The sequence below is a fragment of the Anopheles moucheti genome (assembly GCF_943734755.1).
Source record: "Anopheles moucheti chromosome X unlocalized genomic scaffold, idAnoMoucSN_F20_07 X_unloc_1, whole genome shotgun sequence".
NCBI lineage: Eukaryota > Metazoa > Arthropoda > Insecta > Diptera > Culicidae > Anopheles > Anopheles moucheti.
Genome location: NW_026453515.1, coordinates 808,131 through 833,808, shown reverse-complemented (window position 1 = coordinate 833,808; position 25,678 = coordinate 808,131). Strand labels below are relative to the sequence as shown.

Here is a 25,678-nt window from a genome sequence, read left to right as displayed (position 1 = left end):
CGTATGACCTGCTACGGTTCAAGTATGAACCGTGAACGAATTTTGTCGATCACATATTCATTACAGGTATGAAAGAGATACTAGTTAGAAAGCAAGACTTTGGTTGTTATGAGTAAAGAGCATGGACAGAGTTCAATACTTGCAGAATTTGAACTATTGTGAATTGATAGATCGTATGACCTGCTACGGTTCAAGTATGAACCGTGAACGAATTTTGTCGATCACATATTCATTACAGGTATGAAAGAGATACTAGTTAGAAAGCAAGACTTTGCTCGGGATGGTTTTTTATAGAAAAAACATCGACGTTCGGGATATTGTCGCTAGTAATTCAGTTATCCGTGTTACTCCTGAGAAAGCAGAAGGTCTCAACAAGTCGCTTCAAGTGTTCCACAAGTTTCAAATATTCGAGTGATTGGCGAGGTTCAAAAGTGGGTGTAATAATTGTTAAAAAATATTTGTTTGTAACGTGTTACGTGTTTGTAATACCTTGTGCTGTGTACCATTTTCAGATCTAGGCCATTCTAATATCGTGCAAGATTGCCTCAAGATTTGCAGCATTGTCATCAGGACATATTAGGATCTTATTAAAAGATCAAATTAGTTTCGGTAGCGTAGATCCAGCATCAGGTAATTATTGTTATACTGGAATCGAGAGGAGGAATAATAAGGTAACGATTTTTTTCAGTTTCGATAATGGCCTCAACGAATAGTGGAAAGAGTGCTATATGGGATCACTTTATTCAAATGAAGGAAGGAGCCAAATGTCGTTACTGTAGCAAAGTGTATGCTTTTACAAAAGGATCTACTTCTAATTTACGAAGGCATTTAAGTTTGGTTCATAAAACAGTGCCATACGAAAAATTAGTACCATTAATCAACCTAGATAACGAAGCAGGTCCATCACACCAACAAGCTGAACCACGGCAGTCAGCGTCACAAATTGGAATCGAGGGTTACTTCAACAAACCTTTGAGTTCGGATATGAAATCTATACTTGATAAAACTCTACTTGATTTAATTTGTAAAGACTGCCTTCCTTTCGATTTGGTGGAAAGTGAAAATTTTATCAAGTTTGTGCGAATTTTGAATCCCAACTATACACTTCCAAGTCGAAAAAAAATTTCAAATTCTTTGTTACCTATTGTGTACAACGAACAAGTGGAAATAGTTAAAGAAAGATTTGCATCTGTAGATGCCATAGGTATAACTTGCGATGGTTGGACTAATTGTAATAACACCAGCTTTTTAGCTTTAACGGGACATTTCATAGACAGAAATTTTACATTAAATTCAAATTTAATAGATTGTTCCGAAATTCAAATCCAGCATACTGGAAAAAATATTGCTGGCTGGATAAAAACTGCTCTAGAAGGATTTAACATACAAGATAAAATCGTTACAATTACCACCGATAACGCAGCAAATATGAAGGTTGCAGCTAATGAGTTACAATTCACTCATGTTACGTGCTTTGCACATACTCTGAATTTATTAATGCAAAATGCCATTCAGGATAGCATCAAGACAATTGTTGATGAAGTAAAAAGATTGGTGATGCACTTTAAAAAAAGTGCCAAAGCTTCGCAAACCTTAGCAGACATACAAAAGCGATTAAATCAAGATCAGTTAAAATTAAAACAAGAGGTACCCACAAGATGGAATTCCACCTACGATATGCTGAATAGATTTTTTAAAAATAAGATATCATTGCTCAACTGCTTTGATACCCTTAAGATTAAAACGTCGCTACAAAGTCAAGACTGGGTCTTGATAAAACAATTTTTATCAGTTCTAGAGTATTTTAACACTGCTACAAAAATAGTATCTGGTGAAAAGCACGTGACTATTTCCCATGTAGGTCTGATTTGTACTATTCTTTTGGAGGAAATGACAGATCTATCGAATAATTCAGACATGCTTCCTGAAGCACACAAATTAACAAAATCCCTCCTTAATGGCATAAACGAGAAACTTGATGTTTACCGCAATAGCAAAATAGTTTCAAAAGCAATGCTACTCGATCCCAGAATAAAAAAGACGGGATTCCAAAATGATTTATCTGGTTACCAAGAAGCTTATGATAATATTATATTAGATCTCATTCCATTGCAAGCTCTTAGCATTAATGTCACATCTTCTGACGTACAAAAACCAAAGAAAGATACAGATACATTTTACAAGAAATTATTTTTAATCAACACAAATCAGCAAAACGAAACTCCTAGACAGTTAGCGGTACATGAATTAGAAATGTATCTCAATTTGAACAATATTGATATGTCTCAGGATCCGCTCCAATGGTGGAAACAAAACCATGTTAAATTCCCATCGTTATTTTCGTTAGTAAGTAAAATTTTATGCATACCTGGCACATCGGTCCCGTGTGAAAGGTTGTTTTCTAAAGCAGGTCAAATTTATAACCAGAAACGCTCTAGATTGTTGCCAAAAAAATTGAAGGAAATATTGTTTGTTCAGCAAAATTTATAAAATAATTTTCTAAAACTATATTTTTAGGTCCATTAAAAAAATTAAGCATTCTAAATAAGTATATTGAAGTTCCATTATCACTTTCTTACTGCGAAGTTTTGAATTGTTATTCAGGATTTGAAAATGTATTACTGGTTTTGAAATATTTGTTTGTCAGAAATTATTTTTCCAGAAACATGTTTCTTGAATTACTTTCTTCGAATTATTACTCGTTATGTTAGAATAAGGCCTGTTTATGAATTATGTTTGTTTTACGAATTAAGGAAATAAAATAAGCATTTATACTTTAGTAAACTGAAACAAATATTGAAACCTATTTTAAACATTATTGGAAAATCATAAAACTTATTCAACGACATCAGTATGAAATTTGAAAATTATGAAAATTCTAATTTCTGCATGCTAAAATAAGTATTGATGTCGGATGGCTACCTATGGAAAAACTTCTGTAATTATCTTTTGTAGTAACGTGAACGGAAGAACCGCGTTCACGATCAGTTCTTTGAGATAAATGAACCGATTCACTCAGCTCATACAAAAGAATCGTTTTGCCCATCTCTAATACACACGCACCCTTGTCTAACTTTGACCTTCCATCGGGTAGTTTCGATCACATACATATCAATATAGTACTCGTAGGACCACTACCTCCCTCTGACAATATGGCTTACATATTAACCATAATCGATAGGTATATTAGATGGCCGGAAGCATTTCCGATAGCCGATATAACCGCCGAAACTGTAGCTAAAGCGTTAGTTCAAAATGCGTTCAACGTAACTACTGATAGAGGTAGACAGTTTCAGTCGAAGTTATTTGCTGAAATCGCTAAGTTGTTAGGTAGTCACCACATATCTACTACTGCATATCACCCGCAGTCAAACGGATTAGTAGAACGTTTTCATAGACAGCTTAAAGGTTCACTTATGGTAAATGACTCATCGGAACGCTGGACTAAAAAGTTGCCCTTAGTGCTTTTAGGGATAAGAGTAACCTTCAAGGAAGATCTTAAATGCACTCCAGCGCAATTAGTTTACGGACAGAATTTACGGTTACCTTCGGATTTATTAGCACCGTCTTCAATACCTATTCTAAATACCTCGGATTATGTAACGAGAATAAAAAATGTATTTAGCAAAATTTCTCCTACATCACCACGTCAGTCGAACAATAGGGTCTACGTAGATAAAAACTTGGAGACTTGTGAAAAGGAATATATAAGAGTAGATAGGGTTCGAGCTGGCCTTAAACCTCCTTACGAAGGGCCGTATGATGTAGTCAAGAAGCTAAGAAAATATTTCGTGGGTTACAAAACTGGAAAGCACGAATCCATTGCTATCGATAGGTTGAAACCTGCATATTACATGGAACGTGTTCGTTTTACGCTCCGCTAAATAGAGGGGGAGTAGCGTAGCGTCCACGCTACTTGCGTAAGAACAAAATAAATCTAAACGGATCACTCGCGGGCAGTCGATTTGAGCTCGCTCGAGTAGGAAAAAACATCAAATAAGTAAGGCAATTTTTTTGTAATCAAGACAGAAGTTGTTGACAAGTCAAGCGACAAGGATCTGCGATCCGAACACGCTATTAAAAGAAGTGATCTCCACTTCACCCTTTTTATCCAGCTCTTGTGCAAAATCTCGTAAACTACTGCAAACAGGAGTCGACAAGTTTGGGCAATGGGCTAGATGGGCAGGTTATGAAATATTACACACCAAATTCAAAACCCTTCACATTTGCAATAACTTTTTCCCACATTACAAAAAAAGACAATACATTCAATAATACACCCATACCGAATACACGACAAGTAGGCATTTTAGGAGTTACATTCAACTCAAGACTTTCCTTCCAGTAGCTGGAATAAGAGTCAAGGAGAAGGTGTAATCAGGTGTACGTAAATGGAATAGCCACAGATCAAGTGAACCTTCTCAAAACGAAGAGATCTAATAGGCAAAACATATTCCTAAAAAACAGAAACATTATGGCCGATGAAGAGTTAGTCGCTCACATCGCGCAGCTGACGCGAAATCAAAATGCACTCAGAGAAGAGATTGCAAGATTATCAGCAACACCGGCAGTAGATCTATTTACCTACTACAAAACACCGGACCCCATTAAACATATCTCAAGTTTCAGTGGAAACAAAAGAGAAACTTCAACATGGATTCAGGAGGTGGAAGACTCTCTGAAACTGTTTGAAGGGTTCGAAAACGAGCCAATGTACCCACAACTAATAAGAACCGTTAAAAGCAAAGTCATAGGAGAGGCGCGTGAGATCCTTATCGCGGCCGGAAACCCGAAAGAATGGCAGGAAATTAAAGATGTTTTACTGCATTCCTACGGAGATAAACGTGATTTAGCATCACATATACAGTCATTATTCTATATAACGCTGGGAAAGAAATCTATCTCTGTATACTACGGTAAGATAAAAGAGATCGATACAGCAATTAAGAGTACGGCAAACGCAACGGAAGAATTAAAGGGTGCAACAAAGCAAATTAATGCATTGGTGGAACTTATCTCTACCACCAGATACATTGACGGACTTGGAGAAAACCTGTCAATGATTGTTAGAAGTCATAAACCCGAATCATTGGAAGAAGCATACACTTATGCAATGCAATACTCCAATGCAGCATATCGTCAACGGTTGGAAAAGCAAAGTTACAAACCAGACGTAAAGAAAAATTTCACATAGAACTTAAATACACCGTTTCCGAGCCCATCTAAACAGTTGTCAGATGCTTGTAGCATTAATAACTGCAACAGATTGTTTTAATTATTTTCAACACATGTGGGGTTATATTCCAAAGGATGTTTGCGTGAGGAACAAATTCTCCAGAACCTGAAACTACTATTATGTTAATTTTTATCTGTTATAATTATAATTTTATTATGAAACTTATATACTTAAATACATAAATTAATATGTTATTATGAACTGTTAATCATTACTTGTTATTCTTTTCATGATTTTATTACATAACTTTTGACGACATTATGTATTTGTATTAATATGCAAAAAATATTGTTCTGCATAAACTGCTGCTGAATATTTTTAATCATATTTGTATCAAGAATAAATAACTAATTTACACAGCAAAAGTTTTTGTAAGTTCATTTGAGCAAACACAGTATTTTGATAGCAACGATTATGCATTGAAATGGACGGGAATACAGAGAGAAGCTTGTATGTAAAAAAGCACGTCAATTCCATTAACACGTTTGCCCGTACCAACTTTAAAAAAAATATATGATTTTGTGTAGATAACGACAATATATAATTATTCAGAAAACGATACTTTACTTTACTTTAGACGAAAAACATTATGCTTTGTTGCTATTGCCTACGTACGAGAAAGTAAAGAATCTGATGACTATGATATAAACATGACTACTTGGAGATCGCAAATGTTTAGTTACGGTTGGACACTGGCTAGTTTGGCACCAGGTGTTCAGTTGGATGGCGAATGTTTAGTTAAGGTTGACAAGTGGCTAGAAGCATCTGACAACTGTTTAGATGGGCTCGGAAACGGTGTAAACCCTCAACATCTGGCTACAAAAAACAAGAAAACCAGAAAAAAACCAGAATATAAAACAAACAAAGAAGTCAAACCGGAATTCAAAAAAGATTTCAAACCAGACTTCAAGAAAGATTTCAAAATGGAATCGGGAAAATTTAAGCACCACCCGATAAGCGAAGTTGTGTCAATGAGAACACACCGATCTAAAGGTCAAATCAACACACACGAAAATGTGGATGAATACAGGCAAGAAACTGATGAAGAAACAGAAGAAGACGAATCATCTGTTTCAGATGAATTCAATTTTCAAATGGCTACTCCAAGAAAGGAAGGAACTTAGACAACAATAATTTTATCCCTTTTTTAGAAATTCAAACCACAAAGGGAATGCTGAAATTTTTAATAGATACAGGAGCTAATAAAAATTATATTTCACCCGATCACGTAAATTTGGAAAATTGCAAACAAGAGCAAGGAATTCACGTAACAAACACACAAGGAACACATAAGATACAAAAAGCGGCAACATTCGATGTTTTCAGCATAAAGAAGAATGTGAAATTTTTTGTCTTTAAATTTCACAATTGCTTCGATGGTCTGATTGGATACGAAACATTAAGAGACCTTAAAGCTAACCTCGACATCTCCAAAAACACACTGAAAATAGGAAGGAAATTATTCAAGCTCAATAAAAAATTTCCAGAGAAACAAACAATAAATTTACAAAACCAGGAATACCAATTTATCAATTTAAAAATAAATCATAATAATGAGTTTATTATCGATGAAGAACTAAATCTTCATTGCATCACTATTTTGCCTGGCTTATACCGAGCAAGAAACGGAATTGCAACAGTCGCCATACGTAAAGAAACAAAAGAACTCGTATGCGAAATAAACTCTCAAGATATTTTATTTAAAGACGATTACAATATCATCTCTGACATGAACTACAAAAAACGTTCTCCTTCAAATTTTAACATTAGAAGTGAACATATGAATAGAGAAGAAAAAAAAGCCATCTCAAACATAATAGAAAAAAACAAATCCATTCTTTACGAAGAAAATTCAAAGCTATCTTTTACACATAAAATAAAACACAAAATTCGAACCGTGGATGACATTCCCATTCACACAAAATCATACAAATACCCACAAGTGTTCGAACAAGAAGTCCAAAAACAAGTAAAGAAAATGCTAAATGACGAAATTATAAAAGAATCAATCTCACCATACACTTCACCTGTTTGGATAGTTCCAAAAAAATGGACGCATTAGGAAATAGAAAATTCAGATTGGTTATCGATTATAGAAAACTAAATGAAAAAACGGCAAACGTTAAATACCCAATCCCTGATATTACCGATATTTTGGATAAACTTGGCAGAGCTCATTACTTCTCGACAATAGATTTGGTTTCCGGATTTCATCAAATTCAACTTGCAGATGAAGACTTCGAAAAAACAGCTTTCTCCATCAATGGCGGAAAATACGAATTCACAAGAATGCCTTTTGGTTTGAAAAATGCACCAGCAACTTTTTAAAGAGTAATGTATTGCATACTGAGAGAATACGTAGGAAAATGTTGTTTTGTTTATATGGACGACATAATTATTTTTTCTCCACTTATTGCAAGAACACGAAAAAGATTTGTCGAAAATATTCGAAAAAATTTAAGAAGCAAATCTGAAAATACAACTTGACAAATGCGAATTTTTCAGAAAAGAAGTTCAATTTCTAGGGCATACGGTTACCGAACAGGGAGTTAAACCCAACCAAGACAAAATACAGGCAATTAAATCATGGCCATTACCAAACACCGAAAAAGAGATTCGAAAATTTCTCGGCATCCTAAGTTACTACAGACATTTCATAAAAGACTTTGCCAAAGTCGTGAAACCATTAACCAACTTGCTACGAAAAGACGTAGAAATCGAAATTACAGCAGAAGTAGAACAGTGTTTCGAAAAATGTAAACAAATTTTAACATTGGATCCTATTTTAATTTACCCAGATTTTTCAAAGGATTTTACCCTAACTACCGATGCAAGTGATTTTGCAATCGGAGCAGTTTTATCACAAGGACCAATTGGGAAAGACAGACCCATAGCATACGCTTCACGTACATTGAACAAAACAGAAGATCAATACTCAACAACTGAGAAAGAACTACTTGCTATAGTATGGACAGTGAAACACTTCCGACCTTACCTATACGGCAGAACATTTAAATCATTTACTGACCATCAACCTCTTACATACAGTTTGACGAATGCTAACAACAAAATCATTCGATGGAGACTGGCACTTGAAGAATTCGATTATGAAATAATTTACAAACCAGGAAAACAAAACATGGTCGCAGATGCTCTTTCCAGGATAAAACCTGAAGAAGTTAATATTAACACACAATCTGACGATTCCAGCACAATGACAGCCCATTCAGCAGACACTAGCGATGATTGTTTTATCCCATGCACAGAAAAACCGATTAATTCATTTAAGAATCAGATTTTTCTGAAAATCGGAAATATTGAAATGTCTGCTTACGAACAAATATTCCCAACGTACCACAGACACATCATCGTCCAAAAACATTACACGGAAGCAAATATTTTTGAAATACTCAAAACAAGAATTAATTTCAAAGGCGCTAACTGTCTAAAAGTTCCAATAGAACTAATACAACTGGTTCAGGAAACTTTTTGCAAATTTTTCACAACTAATCGAACTTTTAAAGTATTCATTTCAGAAAAATTCTTAGAAGACGTCCGATTGAGCGAAGAACAAGATGACCTCATACGGGAAACGCATAATTATGGACATCGGGGAACGAAAGAAAACAAAACACAAATTTTACAAAACTAATTCTTTCCTGAACTCGATCGACAATTGAAAACTTTTAACAATCTTTGCAGTGTGTGTAAAAAATCAAAATACAACAGAAAACCTGCCAAGCTTATAAGGAGAAGTACTTTTGGTGAAAAACCATTCGAACGAGTTCACATCGATATATTCTTTTTAAAAAGTCAAAAATGGCTCACCATAAAAGATTCATTGTCAAAATTTGCAAATGCCATTCCTTTAAACACAAGAACTATAATTGATGTTAGAAATGCTTTAACTGAACACATACGGCAATTTGGAAGGCCAATAACCATTATGAGTGATCAAGAACCAACTTTCCGATCAATAGATTTTGTTGGATTCCTTAACGACCTTGGCATAGAAATTCATTTTGCTAGCAACTCAAGTTCCAATGGCATCGTAGAAAGATTTCATTCAACTTTGATAGAAATTTTTAGAACAACAAAAGAAAAATTTCGAAATCTCTCACTTAAAGATCATATAAATATAGTAATTGATATTTTTTTTTGTTAGTACGGCCTGGCCGTATCGACTTATTTTACCACGTAGCCGGATAGTCAGTCCTTGCTACGGGGGATTGGTCCGGATGGGATTTTGGTCTGGGCCGTTCGTGTGAAGACCGCACCGCTACCAGCATGCCACCGGGCCGCCCGGGATAGTAATTGATATTTATAACAATACTTTTCACGAATCTACAAAACATAAACGAAGAGATGTAATTTTTAACAATTCCACTACTACAAACACAGAAGAAATACAGGAAAAAGTTCGAAAGGAAGAAGAAATACGAAAATAAAAACCGAGACAACGAAAAACCCTCTTCTTTACATCCTGGCGAAAATAAGTGTATCAAAATATCGCAAAGATTAACCAAAGATAAAGACCCATTCAAATTCTGCACGGTAGATTCAGACCAATTTTTAACGTTCAAGGATACAAAAAATATTAAAATTCATGAAGGTCGAATTAAGCACTAAAACGTTTTTCATTCAATTCCAGATTGTACATGATCGCCCAAGTAAAAGCCAACACGTATAAAGAAGTAACAGGCAACAATGGAATAATAGCTTTCAAAATCGGAACAGCAAGGATTCAGATAGGATACAATCGGATAATACACCACATCAATATGAAGCAAATCGAAAAGGAAATCAATAACGTAGAAAAACTTTCTAAATCATTTAATGTAACAGATCACATTAAGGACACTCTGACAGCAAAAATAGGAAAAGTCAAAGAAAAATTGAGTGCCTTAACAAGTAAAAGACAAAAACGAGCACTAATCAACATATTAGGAACAGCGATAAAATTCATTGCAGGAAATCCAGATAGCGAAGATCTTACAATGATTGAACAAAGTATAAAACCATAGAGAACATGAATTACAATATAATTGAGAATCAAGAGAAACAAATTAAAATCAACACAATTCTACAAGACAGGATTAACAATGCGTCTATGACAATCAACAAGATTCAAAAACAAAGCAACGAGATACAAGAAGCAATTAAAGTAAATAAGATAGATCTCGAAATCATTAACCTTATATTTGTAACGGATCAAATAATCGAGATAATTGAAGACATAGAAGAACAGATAATTTTTGCGAAAAACAATCTTTTAAACAAAAACATTATGTCTAGCGAGGAGAAGATATTTATTTTCCAACAACTCAAGAAACAAAAAGTAGAAATCAGCTTTTTAAATGAGATATTCCAATACGTAAAAAGCAACAACAGACGGAAACAACATCATCATCCTGATAAAACTTCCCATGTTAGCAGAAAATGTCTACGACCTGATCAACTAAGAGGCAGTCAATATGAACGGTTCAACAGTGGACATCCCTTTCAACCTGGTGACAAAATTCGGAGATGACATCTATGTAGGATATGTATGAAATGAAACACCCAGTGTTGCGCGATGGCAACCCCAATCAGACGAAGAACAAGCAGATTGAACGATACGAGTCAGTCTCCCTCGAAACGTCACTGGAAACGGTTGTGTTATTGTCCAATAAAGTCACTTTTACTATTTCTTCCTACATCTATGCACAAACATCCGTTTGCAGCATTTGTGACAGCAACCTACCAGTCACAGATGATTGTATTTTCAACATGCTAACGCACCGTACTCCCAAATGTCGAATCACACGACGAGGAAAAACTGTCCGTTTCAAAGAAATAATTAGAGGCATAGTCTTGATTGACACTAATGATAACGTTCTGATAACAGATTCTTGTGGACAAAATCGAACAGTAAGCGAACCAACAATCGTCGAGATAGAAGACTGTTCAATAACGATAATGAACGCAACGTTCACGAAGAAACCAAAACGATCATATGTCGGCGAATACCTAGCACCTATGTATGGAAAAGCAATGCACACGATTAAGCAATCCATAACGAACAACGAGTTCGAACGTATCGAGATCGACAACATGAAGAAGATACCGAAGCTGCAAGAAATAAGCAAATACTTACGTCACGAAAAATACGTAATGATCACCGGTGCAATCATCTTCCTATTGGGAACATGTTATGTATGCAGAATTTCCATACTGAAAAGGAAAATCCAAAAAAGGGTATTCCCACAGATCATAAGAATCGAAGAACGACCGATCGAGATGAGATCCACTACCGCAAGCAACACCACCTCGAAGAAGAAGACAGTACAACTTCCGAGATTCGCTATGCACACCAGTCAATCGAGGACGAATGACGAATCTTAGGGAGGAGGCGTTACGCAGACACCACAGCTTAGCAACAAACATGTACGATCGTGCACAACCCTCAACCGGAAGACAACCCTCAGGAACTGATGAACGAATCGTGGGACCACAACCACTGGAATGCTGACGACTGATGAACGCATCGTGGGAACACCAACGACGGATGTACAACCAACCGCGATTGGCTGACCGAGAAACGCTGAAGTTGCGAAAAGATAGAATAAAATAGGTCGAGTTAGGGAAAGCCAGCTCAGCCTTAAGTCGTCGTAAGCCATGTGTTGAAGGTGTAGTTACAAATAAAAATTATTTTTTTGTTATGAATCGACCACGATCCGCATAACTTAAATATAAATACATATACATATAAATATAAATATATATCCCATAAATAAAAAAAATTACACAGTATACTACAATGAATGCCAAAATGAAAAATTAGTATAGAAGTATTGGGCCTCAGATCAAGATCAAGCCTCAGTCAGATCAAATGAGATCATACAGCAGAATAAGTATGATCTCATTTGATTTCTGCTCCGTAGGAGATTGAAATGGTAAAAAAAATTCGCATTTGAATTATTTATTAACAAATCGGTCATAAACGCGTTGTTTATTGTTAACTGTTCTTACAGAACAAACGAAAAATTTCACCGCAACACCACATTTGTGTTCCTTTAGAGCACATTGGAATGTAAAGTTGTCAGATCTATATATTTGATCTATATTACATCCGAGAGACACCAAACGGAGAAAACTTGCATGCGCAAAATGACTTAGCCAATGTTTCTGCTAACATATTAGGAAGAGATGCAGCTTCTGTTCATCGGCAGTACCTATCTTTCATAATAAGTATAATTTCAATAAGTTACGGTTCTTTCCGGTATGTGGATTTGTCCCCCTAAAGTGCCGAATATCTTCATGTGGATGCTTGTAGGAGCTAAAGTGCAGTGAATATGTGATCAGACGTTGACCGGTTTCAATTGTAAGTTCTCGACAAGGTATGACAAATATTTTACTGTTAGCTTTACAGCTGTTAGCCTACGCTGGAAGACGAGATGCTGCCCTTGCCACGATATCCGATCAGCCGGTAATAAATCATTCGATTTGAGATGCTAGAATACAATTTTAACATGTTTCGATGCTCCTTTTCAGTGGAGGAAGCAAACATCATCAACAAACACCTCCAGAACATTGGGATCCGCTAATATATCGTCCATGAAGCGCTCAAGTGGCTGGCTTGCGTTGCACAATCCGAATTGTATCATTGTGAAAATAATGAACGGAGTAATACCGGCAGCCTAGAGATGGATTGCAACAGCTGGAACACTTTCTTCGACCAGAACGAAGTGGTATGTAGATCATGGGTATTTGCAACGGGTCTCGAGTTATTTTTTAAAGCATTTTAAATCGATTGATGGACCAGTGGTTTGAATTTGATGCAGCCTGCATGATGTGACCTTGCATTGGAAATGATTTATTTATCGTAATTCGATTACCCACTTCCCGGTGAACGAATGATTCAGGCTAGGTTATAACCTTGCCCGGATCATATTCCGCATGCACAGGGGACAGATACACAGAGTAACACTTATTTATACCCAATATGAAGGCTGGTCTTTTCATATAAAATATGGTTAAACCCTTTTGCTTCAAGCCGAATAGGATTGGCTGTCGCCCTTAATCGTTGATAACTTGTCCTTTATCCAGGATAGAAGCGTCCCAACGAAAAAGACGGTATTCGAGGTTTCGCTTTGGATTACCTTCCCAACAAACAATTCGACGATTTTTTTAACGTTGTCCGAGCCTTTTTGGTCGAATCAAGCGTCGTTTGGTTCTGCGCGCAGCTAAATCAGCAAGAGTGGTTCCGAATCTTGGCTAAATTTGCGTCAAAGGTTTGCGTCTTTGATTTCCTCCCGCATGAAAAGATCGAATTGGTGCGATCTATTGCTCTTCTTCATCTTTTTCCATGGCTTGTTTGCATTTTGTCTGCGGTGATTACCGCTTTGACAGATTGAATGAAATAGAAATGTAAACAAAGCCTGGCCTGTGATCAAACAACATCTACTCTGCTTAAAGTTGCCCTTTTAGTGAAATCTGTGCAATAATCTTTCGCTAGTGATAAAATATTCGATCTCTATTGTTTCTGAATACTGTGGTAAGTAAATAACGTGTACATGTCGTACAATATTCGTGCCAATATTGTTTCTTTGAGAACAGCGTTCTGTTTGGATCCCTCGGTACTAGGTGCAAAATGGAATCCAAAAGAAGCCGTGCGACTGGTTCGGTGTACAAGATCCGCAATAATAGATCTGCTCTTCATCTGAAACAATGTGTAGCGAACGAGATGGAAGAGACAAACAGATCTAGAACAGAAGGTGAGTTTCATCAATTTTATCAACGCCGGAAATGTTTCCTACGTAATTACTAATACAGATTGGATGTGTTTTAGCTCGATCAGTGTTGCAGGGCGGATCGCCAGAAGAGATGCATACCGATTTAGATGGCCAAGAAAATATTCTGAGACAAAATATGGACACGGAAGAAACGAGGACAATCGGTGAGTACTATACATTTTACGCGCAGGTAATGTGTTCAACATTGTAAAAAAATGGTATGCGTAACTTGTAGCTTCTCCAATGCTGCAGCCGATAATTAGCTCCGTCTCTAATGGCCACGAAGATATTTTGTCCGATGATCAAGATTATAGTGAGCAGGATGAATCATTCGAACAAATTTCCGACGATTTATCTTTCCGAGAAGAGCTTCGATCGTGGGCGTTATCAACGAACCAAACGCATCATGCCCTAAATTCGCTTTTGGAAATTTTGCATAAAAAAACTGATTTTCCACTACCGAAAGACGCCAGAACGTTAATGCGTACACCGACCAATACAGCCGCTTGTATTTCTACAATTGAAGGTGGTCGTTTCTGGTATCATGGCATCAGCAATTGTCTACAGGAATATTTCAGGTAATTGTTACTATATTAGTCACATTAGTTTATTATGGTGCATTAGTCGTGACGTGTTCTGCAACGTGTTCTGTGCTTCGTGTTCCGTCTTCTGTCATTCGTGTTTTGCATTCTGTGTTCACTGTGTCGAATTTTAGTGTATTGTGTTTCATTGTGATTAGTAGTAGTCCTTCCTTATTTACCAATTTCTCAACCTGAGAACGTATTCGAACACGAGGAGCTCATGAAATCAGTGTTCGATAATATTTGTGTAGTAGCACATAAATGTGAGGTGCCTCGGCGATATATTGGTAGCGACGGCCGTATGTAGGATTGACTATCCGGTTATGGAATAAAAATATGACTTGTAAGTCATAACATACACTACGAAAAAGGAAAAAAAAAAATAACATCACGAACATATTTTTTGTAACAAATTTTAAAGCCAAACAAGCCCAAAAACTCAAGAAATATGGGTTGATTTTTCCATGGATGGACTTCCACTTCATAATAGTGGGCCAACAGAGTTCTGGCCAATTCTTATGAAATTGTGTGAAATGCCGGATGTACCCGTTATGGTAGTGGCAATTTTTTGTGGCCCATCAAAGCCAAAACAAGTGGAGCAATACCTGCGGCCATTTGTCGTAGAAATCAACGCGTTGCAGGAAAATGGTTTAAATATCAATGGAAGCAGTTATAAATTAAACTTACGGGCAATTATCGCTGATTCTCCTGCACGTGCGTTCATCAAAGGTCTGTATTGAACAAATTCTTGTTGTTGCTAGCTCTAATTGATTTTTTTTTTAGGTGTTGTGTCTTACAATGGTACGAGCGGCTGTATCAAATGTGAGACTATCGGTACATACGATTCTGCGACAAGAAGGATGTTTTACAAAGGAACTGGTGCCTTGAAGCGCACCGATTTGAAATTTAAAAATAACGAATACCCGATGCATATCAGAAGACCAACTCCCCTGACCGATATTGTAAATTTTGACGTGATTCGCGATGTAATTGTTTCCGACCGTTTACATTTGATCGACCTGGGAGTAATGAAAAAGCTGTTAAACGGGTGGATGCATGGACGTGTTGGATTCCGAACAAAGTGGAGCGTGGAACAGACCAATGCAATATCCTCTTTTTTAGAAAACTTGGAGCTTCCGTCTGAAATCCACCGACAGATGCGAAGTCTTAAGTACCTACATTACTGGAAAGGCACAGAACTACGCACATTCTTACATTACGTGAGCGTCGTAGTCCTCAAGGATACCATTCCTTCTGCACACTACCAACATTTCCTGCTGTTATACTGTGGAATTACACTCCTTTCCTCTCAAACATACGAACAACATTGGGAACAGGCAGGGGAAATGTTGGATAAATTCGTGAATGAGTTCGACTTGTGGTATGACGAAACTTTAATTTCAAGTAACGTCCATAACATCCAACATGTTTACGATGACGTGTGTAGGTTCGGTTCTTTGGAGGAGGTATCATCCTATCCTTTTGAAAACGACCTGCAACGCATTAAACGTTTGCTGCGGAATGGTAGCCGAAGCTTGGAACAAGTGGTAAATCGAATAGCAGAGATAACAGATTATAAAAATACCAACAGAGGACCACAGATAAAAAAACATACGGCTCGTTACAAAAGGCCACAATATTGCGCTGCACATAAAAACTGATTTTATATTAAAAAAAGGTCATCGAAATGAGTGGTTCTTAACAAAAAAAAATACGATTATGAAATATTGCCGTGCTGCACTAGAAGGATCAACAATAGCTGTGTACGCATATCAGTTCCAAAAGCAATACGAACTGTTCCGAGTGAATTCGTTTTCTTCTACCGTACTGCATACGTTTAGGACTGATATAAAGGATTTATCTCGATTTATTATAAAGGTAGATGTTCGTGATATAAAATGCAAGCTTGTTTCTGTAAAAATAGACAATGGAGAAGGGCTTATAATAACACCCCTCCTGCATACTTTGTCATAGGCAAACGGCCTGAAATGTCATGATTGTTTAGTTTAGTACGAAGTATAAATTGTTATGAATGTTATTTATTTAATTATTTTTGACAAGCAAGCCATGTTGTCTTTGCATCCATAGTTCTAAGACTTGACTTCTTTTTTTGTCAGTTGGATAATAATGTATACAATTACGACGCGTTAATCGTCCATGCTGTGCTAAGTGTAAGTGTTACGTATTGCGCTACTGTGATATTCTTGAATAGCTACAAATTTTAGAACCGAAGATAAGTTTTTTTTGTTGAACATGTTGATTTGTTTGATACATTTTTTGTTAAAATATGATACACATGGAAAACATCAAAGTCAAGGAAAGCACAAAACGACTTAATTTATGCCGCATAAAGGTTGTCAAATAATTTAGTTTGCAACATATTGTCCTTACTTACACTTACTAACACGGAAATACATAAAAATAAATACATAATTAAAACATAAAATACATAAAAAAGCAGCTCACAAATACCGTCTCATAACGTGTCCCTTCGATGACATCGCGATCTATTATAGTTTTGTAATGAAATTCTATTTTTAGCATATCTAAGTTTTTTTAGGAAAAAGTCATGAACTAATTTATCAGTTCCTATACTGTAGCGATTGCTTGCCACATGCTTGAAAAGCCTAAGCACTGAAACTTGAGCTGCCATGGGAATTTTTCTTTCACCTGGCATTGAACCGCCTCGCCAACTACATAAAGGCAAAAAGGATTTTTCGAAAACCAAATCCAATGCCAGGTGCATTCTATTGAACGGATCCTGTTCTATTATGACCATATCAAGCCAATCCGCAACTTTTTCATAATATTCAGCATCCGTTGACATCCTTTCCTCAAATACAGCTAGTTCATCTTCACTGGATATTTTTTCGAACTCAAACTGCGACCTGATAATATTTCCCGTGTCTCGATCGCAAACGGTGTTTTGTACTACTGAAATTACAGCTTCTAACGTTCCTATACGCTTTTCCATCTTCGTAATATCCTTTCGCAAGTTTGACATTTCACCAGTTAAGTTATCTACGCTACGCTTTACATCTGTTAATAAACTGTATATATCGGGCTGCTGTAGGGCGGTTGCTGCTGCGTGCGGTAGAACAGGTTGCTCTCTAGCGCATTCGGTAACCCTTTCCACCTGCTTCGGCTTGCTTGCTGGCCCTTTAAAGGATGCACGACGCTTAATTTCTGTAGCCGGTCTAAGCTCTTCGTGTGCAATCCGTTTGTTGTTCCTTTCTTCCACATTACACACACGACGAACATCCACTCTCGTTGAAATTTTTTTTAAAAGCTCGTTTAACAAAAACGGCTTTCGCGACGAGCCGGCACCTTCGTCGTTACCGTTAAATGCCATCACTTTGCCTAAAATTATCATTTGCACAAAATTTATATTTTTTTTCACATATCCTCGGTTTATCGTGCATCAGTCATACACATTACCTGTGTAAATTTTGTAGTATATGAAGAGCAGAAAGCAGAATTTTTAGCGAAACAAACAGAGAAACAGTATGCACTTTTGAAAAGTTTAAAATTTTTTTTTCCTTTGTTGCAGGTTTCGTATCCGTGATGCTACTGATGCTGCGGTCTCCCGCCAATTTGAACCCTTTTAACCTTCGTGTGACACGAAGTAACCCGATCGTTATCGTTATCGATCATCGCGGATCGCGGTCGTTCTTGATCGATAGAACCTGTCCAACTGTCAATTTGACTAGCAGTGCTAATCACCGATGTTTACCAACATTCTGCTGCGAGTCAACCATACGGAAAACTAATCTTCGCCGATGCAGTCTTTATGAATATTCGTTGCAGCGCTTATATTCATTCAACACATTTCTTTTTCGGTAAGCCACCATTCATTCTAAATATAAACTTTATTTTTTGTAGGTACCTGCCAATTAATGCAAAGAGAGCCAACACGATAAGCTTCCGTTGTTTATGTGATTAGAGTTTAAAAACATTTTAAACGACGAGTTCAAAAAAACATGCTCAAAGCTATTATATGACAAAGGTGCTGGAAGGACGTTGCGACGCGGCCAGAAACAGGATACGGTGCAAGGTAAATGATATCAACTTTCGTTACAATCTGCCCATTAATTTAGGTCATATTTTTCCAGACAACGCGCAACGATGGTTATGTCATTTTCTCAACGCTTATAGTGTGGAGAAGTGCATTATGATTCGAAGAAGGGTGCTCTAGGGATCATGTGGATGGATGATTTAATGATAGCAGACAAAATGCCTAAGATGCAACAAGGTTGTAGGTTTTGTTTTTAATTTACTGCTCACGCAAACAATCCCAATATAACCTTTCGATCACTTCTCTTTACAGTGCATATATTACAGTACACATGAATTGGACATGACTGATTTGGTAGATCGGGTTTCAAATCTAGTATTCTGACGGTGTCGTTGCTGCACATAGTTGCCTGATCGATAGGGTTAATGCAAATATCTTGCTGATGCTGTTGCCAGACGCTCGCTGGGTGACCGATATTGTTTACGGTTATGTGCATGTGTATGTTTATTAATTTGTTTGCCTCGCGGATTAACCATATTAATTAAAGCTTCTAAAATTTCTAAGCTAGATGCTAAAATCTAAAACATTACTAGCATCGTAAAGCAGCCAGGAGAATAATTGTAAAGAGGATCTAGGGCGTGCGCAGAAAGGAGGACAAACTAAGGTGATTCGATCTGATGATTTGCGTATATAAAAGGGTCTTTGCAACCTGCCGAAGTTGAACGAGTTGGAATTTACAGAGGAGGTCGGTTAAGTAAACCACCATAAGGAATACATAAAAATGGATCATAATTAATCAGGACCATCGGTATGATCAAATAGGAGATATGCTTTTAGTTATATATGGTTTATTAATTCACCACGTGACGTTGGTGTTATGTCCAATGTTTCGTAAAATTCATCTTTTTAAAATTAATTAAATTTATCAATTGTTGATTAGTTCAGGGCCAAGGCTTAACACATAACATTTTGCAAATAATATGTCGTAGGCTACATAGGACGAACACCGTTTAAAAACGTGGAATACGACTAGCCAGGTTTGAAATTGGAAGAAACGACAATGAATTTAAGACAAATTGTTCAGAAGAGTCTTAATAGGCATTCATTTTTTTATGCCTAGTAGCGATAGTTTGAGCAGGCCAATTAGTTTGTTACCCTTAGCTGCAATGTGTATTAGTAGTCGTAGAAGCTCAACTTTACGTTTACGAAGAAGCACTGGATTAAGAACATTAGCAAAGACGTGTACCGTAATTAACAGCAAAATTAAGGAAATATCGTATAATAAAATGAACATTATATTTCCAAAACATTTTTTATCCATTGATCGTCTTAATATTGTTTACTGCAATGCACAATAGATGGCGCTTTCGTAAAACGTCCCGCTCGATTTTCATCGAAAAGGCTCGAACGCGTCTTCCTTGCGAGCTCGAACAATGGCTCGAACGACGCTCGAACCGGACCTGTTCGAGCCTCGAACCAGTTCGAATTGTTTGTTGGGTTACCTTAATAACCCAACAAACAATTCGACGAATTTTTTAACGTTGTCCGAGCCTTTTTGGTCGAATCAAGCGTCGTTTGGTTCTGCGCGCTGCTAAATCAGCAAGATTGGTTCCGAATCTTGGCTAAATTTGCGTCAAAGGTTTGAGTCTTTGATTTCCTCCCGCACGAAAAGATCGAATTGGTGCGATCTATTGTTCTTCTTCATCTTTTTCCATGGCTTGTTTGCATTTTGTCTGCGGTGATTACCGCTTTGACAGATTGGATGAAGTAGAAATGTAAACAAAGCCTGACCTGTGATTAAAGAGCATCTCCTCTGCTAAAAGTAATCCTTTTAGTTAAATCTGTGCAACAATCTTTAGCTAGTGATAAAATATTCGATCTGTATTGTTTCTGAATACTGTGGTAAGTAAATAACGTGTACATGTCGTACAATACTTGTGCCAATATTGTTTCTTTGAGAACAGTGTTCTGTTTGGATCATCCGGTACTAGGTGCAACATGGAATCCAAAAGAAGCCGTGCGACTGCTTCGGTGTACAAGAGCCACAATAATAGATCTGCTCTTCATCTGGATCATAACAATTATATGAAGAATGTGTTGGAAGGACATTGCGACACGGCCAAACACAGGATACGGTGGGTGATATCAACATTCGTTACAACTTGCCCATTAATTAAGGACATATTTTTCCAGACAACGCGCAACGATGGTTTTGTTGTTTTCTTCGACTGTGCGCCATAGTGTAGAGAAGTGCATTATGATTCGAAGAAGGGTGCCCTAGGGATCATGTGACCGGAAAGCGGATTCAACACAATAACACAGCATATTTACTGGTCGATGGAGCTGCGAAAAATTTAATAATAGCAGACCAAATGCTTAAGATGCTACTTGGTGGTAGGTTTTGTTTTTAATTTACACACAAACAATCTTAATATAATCTTTCGATCACTTCTCTTTACAGTGCATATATCACAGTGCTTGTTATCTTTAGCTGCAATGTGTATTAGATGGTCCTAGAAGCTGAACTTTACGTTGAAGATCACTTTCCATGGATTGGGAACATACACAAAGACGTGTACCGTGATCAGCAATATCATTACGGCTGTATCGTTAAAAAAAAATAAATTATATATTTTACAAATATTTTGCATCTAAAAATCTTGTCCTAAATATTGTTTACTGCAATGCACAATAGATGGCGCTTTCGTAAAACGTCCCGCTCGATTTTCATCGAAAATGCTCGAACGCGTCTTCCTTGCGAGCTCGAACAATGGCTCGAACGACGCTCGAACCGGACCTGTTCGAGCCTCGAACCAGTTCGAATTGTTTGTTGGGAAGGGCTACTTAATGTAGAGCTACTTACCTAATGATTACTCGTGTTAGTATCGAGCACAGGAAATGATATGCACGTGTGAGTTATTTCCCATTTTCTGTCAGCAATACAGCAACTAACGTGTTGGGTAAAATATCTAAGCAATTTGCTTTATTTTATTCCCGCCAGCTATCTTGATCCGATTAGTAGATTGATTTTATAGTTTGACCGTGGCCTATGGTGTGGTCTGGTTGTCCAATACTGGTTTCAGTATACTCCAGCAATACTTAAAAAAGTGGTATTTTGTACCGACGAAAGCGACTCCTGGACGAACTGAGAAAAGAAGATATAAGTCATTCTGCCGCAGAGCTACCATTTAACCAAACTGATGGTGGTTTGTTTTATTGTCTATTATTTAGTCTGTTGGTTGAAATTCATCAGTAATTCGTTCTTCATTTAAGGTGTAGTGAAACCAGGTTGTGACACAGCAGAAGAGCTTGTTGGCGATGCAACGTTCATCGATGAGGTGGAAGCGATGATGAATTTGAGAGTGACGAAGGAGTCATTGATTTGGTGAATTTCGTGTTGATTTTTTTGAACTGTCATCACAAACTCGGTCACAAAGTGCGGTCTATTCGACCGTGTGACTTCAAACCGACCGGTAGTGATAATTGTGAATAACAAAAGAAAAGTTTACTGACAACTGAGCAAGGTATTAAAAAAAAAACAAATTATAAGCATATTGGTCAAAGGGAAGAAACGAAACAGGAATAGTGTAAGGGCAAAAACCCAACAAACGATGGGGGTCGAAGACCCCGGGGGCGGATCGACCTTCGGCTCATACTATGAGCCGTTAGGGATGATATCGCCGAGAAGGACAAATAAAAAAAGAAGAGTCAGAGGAGAAAGGATGGAGATAGGAGTGGGAAATATGGATGAAGAAATATTTCTAGTAATAGAAAGCAAGGACCCCGTAAAAAAGTTAAATGCAGTAAACCCTTTTCTGGTGCAGAAGTGCTTAGAAGCCACACTAGGAGAAAATCCCAAAAAGGTCTCCATGATGAGAGACGGGAATCTACTAGTGTTAGTAAAGAATAAAAATCAAGCAAGGACACTTACTAAGATGAAGCTAAATATAAGCATGCCCGTGGAAGTGAGAGAACATGATAGATTAAACACATCCAAAGGAGTAATAAAGTGCGATGCGATAGCAAATATCAGCGATAAAGATCTGCTAGAGGGCCTCAGTGAGGAAAAGGAGTGAGGAAAAATTCTGCAGAGGGAACAAAAAATGCGCAACGTGCGCAGAGGTATACCACGAAGATCAAAACAATTGTAATAAAAAATCGAAATGCCTTGAATGCGGAGAAGACCATAGTACTTTGGACAGACAATGCCCAATTTACCTCGATGAAATAGAAATCAAAAAAATACAAATTAAACAGAGAATAACGATGAGAGAAGCTAGAGAAATCAGAAGACAACAAACCCCAGCTATCCCAAGAAATTACATAAAGAAAACCTTTGCACAGACATTACAAAACCAAACCACAGAAAATAACATAAACAAAAAATCAGAAGAAATGACGGAAAACATAATAACACAGAAAAACACAGAAAAATAAATCAGAAACACAACACCAGAGAACGAAAAAAACAAAAAAACACAGACAAACACAACATTAAACTCAGAACCAAACACAAACACAAAAACAGACAATAAGAACCAAACAAACGACACAGAATCAAAAACAGACAATAACGAAAACAACGAAGATCTCACCGACACCGATTCATAACTCATTAGCAGTGATGAGGAACTCGCCGGATTCTCCAGCTAGGAGGTGGACAAAGAAACAAAAAAAAATAGTAAACGAATTCAAATAGTAGCAGAACTATTGAAAGCAAGAAATAAAAATGGAGAATAAAGATGATAAAGGTTACAACATAAAAATCAAAATCCTGCAAAACAACGTCCAAAGCATTAACAACTGCAAAGAGGAATTACATGACATACTAAAGCATGCATACAGGAGACATGGCTGAAGGAAGAAAAAACATTTAAAATACCAGGATTTAACAAAGTGAGAGTAGATAGAGAGGATGGATACGGAGGAAGCTGTATCCTCGTAAAAAAACAATTAAGATATGCTAAACTAAAAAATCTAAAAAGCTCCCATTTTATTCAAGTTGCTGGAATCGAGATAATGGAAACAAAATTAAAGATAATATCGATATACATCTCAAACAAAGCAAGCAACGAAGAAATAAAAAATGCAATAACCCAGCTGGCAACAAGCTGTACAGAGAAAACAATAATAGTAGGAGACTTTAATAGCCATCACACCTATTGGGGTGACGAAAAAACAGATAACTGGGGAAAGATCATAATGGAACAATTAGAAACCTCAAATCTAATAATAATAAAAAACGAGACAACCACCAACATCCCCACCGATATAAATAAAAGAGGAATCGATCTTTCAATAGCAACACAAGATATTTATATGGACATAAACAAACAAATAACAGAACAACTCATAGGAAATAGTCAGCACAAAATGATATATATAACCATTGAGCAAGAAACCAAAATGGAAGAGAGAGTAATATACAAAAAAGACTAAATATTAGAACAAATAACTAAAATCAACTGTAATAATGGACAAAGCTTTAGACAAATAAGTATAAAAATAAGCAAGATAATTAAAAAACTAAAGTCAAATTAAAACATATACCGAAATCATGGTGGAACTCCAATATTAAAAAAGCTTGGATGGAAAAAATGAAGCTAGAACGCAGTTCAACAAACTAAGAACGATAAAAAACTTAATAAAAATGAAAAAACAACAGCCAAACTAATATTAGAGATTCGTAAGAGTAAGATAATAGAAATAGAAAAAAACAATAAAGTTAATAAATCAAAACTCATCTAGCAAAGAACTGTGGGACATAGTGAAGAGAATTAAAGGCAACAAGCAATCAACAAAAGAAGAAAACATAATACATAATAACGAAAAACTAGCAAAAAAATTACTTGACCAGACGTTTGGAAAAACCAGTGGCTTTAGAATACATGAAACCTGCCAGAATTTATAAATGAAGAAAAGTTAATAGATCCGGAAAAATGGGAAAACATAATCAGCAAGAAAAAGAAAACTGCCCCAGGGGTAGATAACATTACATATGAAATGTTAAAACATTTAGATGCAAACAACACGAAATGCATATTAGATGAGATCAATCAAATGTGGCAACAAGGGAAAATAAATAAACAATACAAAACGATAAAGGCAATAGCAATCCCAAAACCTGGAAAAGTCCTGGAGAAATTAAACAAACAAGGCACGATAAACAAAATTATCCCTGAAACCTCCTTTGGATTCAGGAAAAATAGATCAATACAAACGTGCACAAATTATCTTATTAATTCCACCATGGAAAATAAAAATAAAAAACTTAAAACAGGAATCATATTTGTAGTTTTAGAGAATGCATACAACCAAGTAAAATTAAAAGAATTGATTAGAAATTTGATTGAAGCAAATACTCCCACACAAATAGTGAAATGGATCGCACAATTTTTAAAAAATAGAACAATAGAACTCATTAGTAATTAGTATAAGAAAATAAAAAAAAACTAGTCACTGATGGATTACCACAGGGGAACGTGCTATCGCCAACGCTATTCAACATTTATACAAGAAAGCTACACCAAAGGATAAGCAAAATAAAAAATACGAAGCTAGTGCAATACGCAGATGACTTTGCAATTGTGACAACAGGAAGAAATGATGTAGAACTACAACAAAAACTCTAAAGAAGCCTTCACGCATTCGAAGAGGAAGCTGCAGCAATAAATTTAAAAATCAATATAGAAAAAACAAAGCTAATGATGATGGGGAAAAATAAAAACATAATCCTAAAACTAAATAACAACAGTGTAGAAAATGTAAATACATACAAATATCTTGGAACCATAATTGACAAAAAACTCAACTTTAACAAACACATAGAACACATGAAAAACAAAGCTATAGAAAGACTAAATATATTTAAAATATTATGCACAACAGCAAATAGTATATCACCCCAAAAAACCAGAATGATATACCGATCCAACATTAGAAGCCTAATAGAAAGAGGATCCTCATTTACAATCAACAACAGTATCACAAACGGCAACAAACTAAATACAGTCACACACACAGCTCTAAGGAAATGCTCGGGATGCACAAAAACCACTCCAACAAACTCACT

General features: G+C 36.5%; 1 protein-coding gene and 1 long non-coding RNA gene across 2 annotated transcripts; both read left to right on the top strand.

Moving 5' to 3' along the window:
* Positions 1-13,882: 13,882 nt before the first annotated feature.
* Positions 13,883-14,592, top strand: LOC128307492 (uncharacterized). Its single transcript, XM_053045373.1, has 3 exons — positions 13,883-13,992; positions 14,067-14,174; positions 14,246-14,592. The coding sequence occupies exons 1-3, from the start codon at positions 13,962-13,964 to the stop codon at positions 14,590-14,592; spliced, it is 486 nt and encodes a 161-aa protein (XP_052901333.1). The 5' UTR covers positions 13,883-13,961.
* Positions 14,593-18,336: 3,744 nt separating this feature from the next.
* LOC128307527 (uncharacterized) lies at positions 18,337-19,902 on the top strand. The gene is made up of 3 exons (XR_008287635.1): positions 18,337-18,645; positions 18,704-18,843; positions 18,919-19,902. It is a non-coding gene; the product is annotated as an uncharacterized LOC128307527 (long non-coding RNA).
* Positions 19,903-25,678: the final 5,776 nt, after the last annotated feature.